Genomic DNA, 6,599 nt, shown 5'->3' with positions numbered 1-6,599 from the left:
GGTAGACTCGTTTGGTTCAACCCATATGGGTTTTGTGATAAGCTCATATTTATATATTTTTTATATCAAATTCACTTGTCTTTTCTTAGTTAATTCCTTATATTTTTGAGTTATTTACTTTGTTTTTGTGTTTTGTAGGATTTGTCAAGTAAAGAAAAGAAAAATAACACAAGTGGAATTTTAAGTAATAAATTCGTCAAAACTGCATGTGCAGGTCAGCTGACTTTGGAAGCAAGTTGCGGACAGCTCAGAATGAATTAGAGAATGAGCCTTATATGCTTGGAAAGTTACGGATGTATATTTTCTGGAGCATTTCGCGGATTGTTAATATCATTTTTCTAGAAAAAGTTATGGTCATTCTAACACTGAAAGGTTCCCAGGAGGCTGAGCAGTTTGTAACTGACAAGAAAGCATTGAAAGCAATAAATCCCATAAAACTAACAGCCAAAACTAATGCAGCCAAGAACAAGCCAACTAACACCTATTCAAATATCAGAGGAAATGAAAAATTAAGTGAGAGTAATGGGCATAAAGGCTGCCCAAAGAGTTACAATTGTTTTAGCATTTCCTCCCACTTATTGTCATCACTAAATGGCTGTTAGTGGGGTGAGTTATGGAGAAAAAACTATGGCAGCAGAAAAGAAAAAAAGACCTACAGGTTGCAGCGATAAAAAGGGAGAAAAAGTGTGAAAAAAAGATAGAAAAAAAAAAGAAGCAAAGCAAGGGAAAAAGGCCAAGCTGCTGCATTGGGGAAGGAAGGAAAGGAAGGAGGAAATCTTGGCATTCTCTTCTCTCGGTTTTATCTTCTCAAACTCGTGTCTTTCTTTTGGTTTAATTTGAGAATTATGTGTAACTAATTTTTAGTAGTTAGGGGCTGTTTTGAAGCCCCTAATATGATTGCAAGTTTGTTATGACATTTCGTTTGAATTACTTTTACAAATGGATGAAAATTGGTTCACTACTTGTCTCATTGATGAATTTTTTATGTGTTTTCTATGGTTGCATACTTAGTAAGCATATCTAGGATTCTAATGCTATGAATATGTGTGTGCCTGCCCTTGTCGAATGAAGACCTACATATGTTCTAGAGTAGTACTTGTTAATTGCGATTAACATGTGAACCAATTTCTAGGATAAGTAAGACAACACCAGTACTTACGATGCCTTGTGATGACTCAAACTCTTTTCGTTCTTAATGATTTCTACTTGTTAAATCTATGAACACACCCTTCTAGATTGCATGTTAGGGACTAAGTTAAGTTGAAAACGCCATTCTCTTAATATACTACATAAGAAAGAGTAATAGGTTGGATTCTAACATTGAGCCAACTTGAGCATCTTCATCCGAAAATGAAAGGAATTTGAATGAAACATAACATGTTTGCATGATTATTTGGTGGTGGATAGCAATTCCCCTAACTCGTTTTTCTTAATTTGTGAACTACTAAAAATCTGTCTCTGTCTTGTTTTTGTTCGATTTAATTTAAATATCAAATCAACTTCAAAAATCCCAAAAATTTGTGTGAGTATAGCTCTGTGTGTCTAGTATATGCATCTAAAATTTCGTAGACTTTAGATAAGTGTAAGTCGGTCTAATAATTATTTTTCGGTAGCTGGTCAGTAGGGACAACAGCCCAGTTTGTGTGACATTCTAAGTAGTTAGATAAAACAATCTTCTGCGGGAAAGACCCTTATTTTCATATGCTACAATTGATAAATCTTATTGTTAATAAGGAAAATTAGTAGGACATTTGTGTGCTACTTTGTGGTGTGCTTTTAATCCTATCATTTTGCTTGTCCTTTGTACGTATAAACCCTTTGTGACGGTTTCCAGAAGGGTTTTGTCTTTGTGTGCCCTTCAGGTTGAAGAATGATCGAAGGGCTGCGGCTGAGAAAATTAGGGTTTGCTACAGACCAGTGAAAAAAAGTATAAAACTAGGGTTTGCTGCACTCTTCTTCGAATTCATCAAATTCCAGAATCTGTAGGCCCAAGGAAGTTGGAGGCGCATCCACGCATATGAGCTCGCACATGTTCAAACTGGCTTTATGCGATTAGGTACTTCGAAACAGCTTATTAATTTCAGAATCTTCGTTTTGGTTAATTGATGTTTCAGTGTTCAATTGAATAACATATTGGCTACTGCAAGTCGTAGTGAGAGTATGACTGTGGTAGATAGATTCAGTGATCTCCCGATTGGAGTTACTCATCACATCCTTTCCTTCCTTAATATAAGGGACCTCACTTGTTTCAGCATTGCGTCCAAAAGATGCAGAGAACTTTATCTGTCAACTCCGTCATTGGATTTCGGTGATTTATTACCGAAGAGAACACCCAAGGGTTCCAGCCACGTTACATGTGAGTTTAGGTTGAAGTTGTTGAGTTCATTGGATAGGTTCTTGCTTAAACGTGGGGATAATAAGATAAAGTACTTTCGTCTGTTTTGGACCGGTCACTTAATCAAAACCAGAGATCGAACACCATGCTTCTGTGTTCATGAGAATTTTCGAATAGTCAATTTAATTCACAATGCAGTGAGGTGTAATGTTGAAGTCCTTGATATTTTTTTGGAGGAAAAGTTAGCATTTCCCTTTAGTGTCTTCCTTTGTGAAACTTTGAAGTCTCTGGTGATTAATATGCCTTCCGTTGTTAAAACACCTTTGGTTGCTTTTTCCTCCAACCTTGAATACTTGGAGTTGATGAATGTAGAAATAAAAGATGAGGGGTTTTTCAAGTGGATCTCATGTTCCTGCAAATCCATCAAGGAATTAATTCTTTGCGGTCTTGGTCGCATAAAAAATATCACCATTGAAAGCTCGTCCTTGGAAAAATTTGAACTATATGACGGCTTTTGTACCCCAATCCATCTTAACATCTCAGGTGAGAAACTTGAAACCATACGCGTTTCCTGGAGATTCCGTTCGTCTAAAGGCAAATCGTTAAATATTTTTGCTCCAAAACTTAGATATTTGTTTTGGAGGGGGAATGTGATGAAGAAAGCAAACCTGGGAAAATTAGAATGTGTAGAAGAAGCTTCTATGTTTCTGGAGCCTAAAGCAGATGACTTTGACAACCTGTTAAAGGTTTTTTGCAGCATGCACAGGGTTGAATATCTTGTTATAAATGAAGCAACCATTAAGGTACTGAGAACAACAATCCTTCATTCTGAATATTACTTTTCAGACCTATATATTTTAACCTGACTAATCTTTTATTTCTCACTTGCTACTTGCTAGAATAAAATGATATACGTTTCCCATTTTATGTCATTGCAGGCTTTGTTCAGGGAAGGAGGATCCACACAAGCTCGATTCAATAACCTTTCGTATTTGGAAATGGATATTCGGAGCTTTTCTGATGAGCTGGTTCCTGCATTGGTCTCTCTTTTAAGAGGAATGCCCAATTTGTGTACTTTATACATAGGTTATCACTCAAGTCGTGACACCAAATCTGATGTAGGGGTTTAGTCTACGTTTTTCATTCTAAAGAATTTGTATGGTTTCTTTTCGTTTGGAATATTTCAATTGGGTTGCATGTTGACATTTTGCTTTTCCAGGCATCTAGTTTTGATGTGGAACACTGGAAGCTCCAACATCTGGAATTTATTCATCAAACTGAGGAGGTTACCATAGCGCTTTCCAGTGGGTCGAATGGGATTGAGTTTGCAAGGTACATACTCGAGAATGCCGAGAAGCTGGAGCAAATGACAATAATTCATTTACCCGAGCAATCTGATGCTATACAGAAGCTAAATGATAGTAGGATGATGTCCAAGGCCACAGTGATATTCAAGGAAGACAGCTGAATAACCAAGTTGTTTTGATGTTTTTCATAACTTTGTTTCATTTTATAATGTTGAAACCGTAAATTTAAATGGAAAGTAATACTCCAAAAATCTTATTATACACTCCTTACAAATGTATTTTCTTTCTAATTATTGAAAGTTTAGAGTGTAAAATGAGATTTGGAGTGCCAATAATATTTCTCATTTAAATTACCTATAAAATAAGGCGAAAAGACAATTTTGTCTTCTTTCACTAAATAAAATTATAGGCAGTAATTTAGTTTTGCACAGACCAAATTTTATTTTTCTTCAAATATCACTCACATGTCATCATAGCATCTTTCATTAAAATACAAAAAAAAAAAGAAACTCACATTTTCTCTATTTCTTTTACATTTCTCTTTCATATATCTTGTATAAATTAAATTTAGAGTTTGCAAAGCAAAAGGGCATAAAAGGCTGGCATGAGAAGAATATATGTTTTGATGTCAAATTTAAAACATGAAAATGAAATTTGATGGCCTATGTGGTAGTTTGACGTTTTGTATAATTTTTTGCTCCACTCGATATGTTAAATAATAATTTCATTTTATAATTTTTTTTTTAATCTCTTTGTAGGTTCCAATTATTGAGATAACCAACCAAATTCTTGGAATACAAATAACATTTATTATATATTGCTTCACAATTATTAAAAAATTATAATATAAATTTGATACCTGCTGTCAAATTTGACAGCAGAAAATCTTGCCTACAAATGACTCAGCGTCACGTAGGAAACTGAAAGCTCGGTTGGAAAAAGTTTGCTGCCATTTTTTACTATTGTATATCTGTTGACCCTAAAAACTACCACGCCTACGTGGCGCACAGGCCGAGTAATTATTAAGTTAACTACGTCATTCGGTTATCTGCGAGGCGTGCCAACTCGTTGGCCGAGCTCAATCAGGAGTAAAATATGTTGATGTTGCGTTGAGCATGCTGCTGACTTCTTGATCTCGCAACTGCAGCCGAGGAAGGAACACGTCTCGGCCTTCGGGTTCTAGAGCCTGAAGACAAGGATGTTAGTTTTGTGAAGTTCAATATCATATTCGGCTTTCAATGTGCCGAATGTAGTAACTTGATAACACCTCACTTCGCCGAGAAGGCTGATGAGATGACCTCTACCAACAAGGGCTCGAAAATCCTTGTCAATGGAGACTTGGATAGGTAATCAGTCGGCCGAAGCAATGCTGTTTATCCAAACTAAAGGTGCTTCTTGATCGACTGATTCTACAGCTCCAATGTTGTTTATCCAAACTGAAGATGTCGCCGGTTGCCTTCACAGTGCTGTTTATCCAAACTGAAGATGTGTCGGCAGGAAAAAGAAAATAAAAATCTCAAGGTTATTGAGAGGTTTCGCGTAGAGCGAGAGTTTGCGCAAGGCAGTTTGTGTGTTGAATTGGCAGGGCTTCCAAAATGTTGCACGGTGGCTTGTATTTATTGCAACGAGCCTGCTCTTGGCCGAACTAGAGATGTACTTGGACTAAGACTCCTCAATCCGATCCAATTAGGCTTCGGCCAATCCTAGTTCCAACAGGACTTTGAACCAAGCTCTATAATGAACCAGATTCATTTCCTAATTCTCAGCGCCTTCAGCTTCGAGACCCATCATTGTACCAGGATTAGACCGCTTTTCCTTTATTCGAATCAATCCTTCTCACAATAGGACTCAGTCGACCTAATTGGGCGGCCTATGGTGGCTGGATGGCCCACAATACTTTTGGAAGAGTACTGAGCCGAGAACAAACCTAGGCTCAACCCAATAATATTATTTTGGGCTTAAACATTGCCCCCTCGCTTCTGAGGTCTTCAGCCTGCAAATCTTGGCCGAACTCTAACCTTGAACAAGCGAAATCGCCTCCTTAGCATATTACTAAAGGACATCGAGAAACCTCAAATTTCACGACCACTGAGATGCATTTATGGAGCACGATTACGCGATTTCAACCATGTCAGACCTTTTTGCCACGTGGCATCTTTCCGACACGTCTGCCCCTAATAATGACGCTTAAGGAGTGCGGCTTACGGAAACATCGTTTCACCATAAACTCACCGCCAAATATAATCGTGTAACCTTGATTCGCGAATTTTTTGGCATCTTTAAGTTCGTGCGAGCACCGAAACATCCTTTCATCATAAAATTTCGGCTTCTTCGTTTAGATTCACTTAATATCTGTCATGATTACATAACATTGCGGTTGAAACTACCCTTAGCTCTTCAAAATAAAACTATTGATCTTCTTCCTCAAAGCCTATAAATACCTAACTTTCTTCATTCAGACTTTTACACTCTCAAGACTCTTAAATTTCTTTACCATTTGTTCTCAAACTCAGAAAACCAACCTTACTTTGAAACCCAGAAAACCTTCATCCTCTTCAATGGCTGCCAACACTTTCATCACCAAGTTGTCGAGGAATGCAATAAATGTTAAAGCATCACTGATCGAAACACTATCAAAACCATCAAATTTGAGGATGAGCCAAACACTTCTCACTAAACCCTCGGCCCACTTTTCAAGGATAATGTTCTAGAAGTAATTACCCAGATGCTCAAAGACCACTGCCTGAAACCCTTATTCCAAGGGTATGATTGGTCAAAATGGGATTTGGCCAAACCCCAAGGTGTCTGGCCCTCGATTACTGCATCCTGGGCTACTTGGGTCACTTAGATAAAGCCATACTTTGACAACGAGTGGAAATCTCTTGGCATTTTTTATGCCATCAAACTCTCGACCATCGAGATAAACTTGGATAGAGAACTCATGATAGCTTCCTTAA

General features: G+C 37.4%; 1 protein-coding gene across 1 annotated transcript; it reads left to right on the top strand.

The window, feature by feature from the left end:
• Nucleotides 1-2,160: 2,160 nt before the first annotated feature.
• On the top strand, nt 2,161-3,803 carry LOC137744572 (F-box/LRR-repeat protein At4g14103-like). The gene is made up of 3 exons (XM_068484352.1): nt 2,161-3,138; nt 3,274-3,453; nt 3,555-3,803. The coding sequence occupies exons 1-3, from the start codon at nt 2,161-2,163 to the stop codon at nt 3,801-3,803; spliced, it is 1,407 nt and encodes a 468-aa protein (XP_068340453.1).
• Nucleotides 3,804-6,599: the final 2,796 nt, after the last annotated feature.

The sequence above is a fragment of the Pyrus communis genome, chromosome 9 (assembly GCF_963583255.1).
Source record: "Pyrus communis chromosome 9, drPyrComm1.1, whole genome shotgun sequence".
NCBI classification, from domain to species: domain Eukaryota; kingdom Viridiplantae; phylum Streptophyta; class Magnoliopsida; order Rosales; family Rosaceae; genus Pyrus; species Pyrus communis.
Note: the sequence above shows the minus strand (reverse complement) of the source record. Positions and strands in the feature narration are given on the sequence as shown.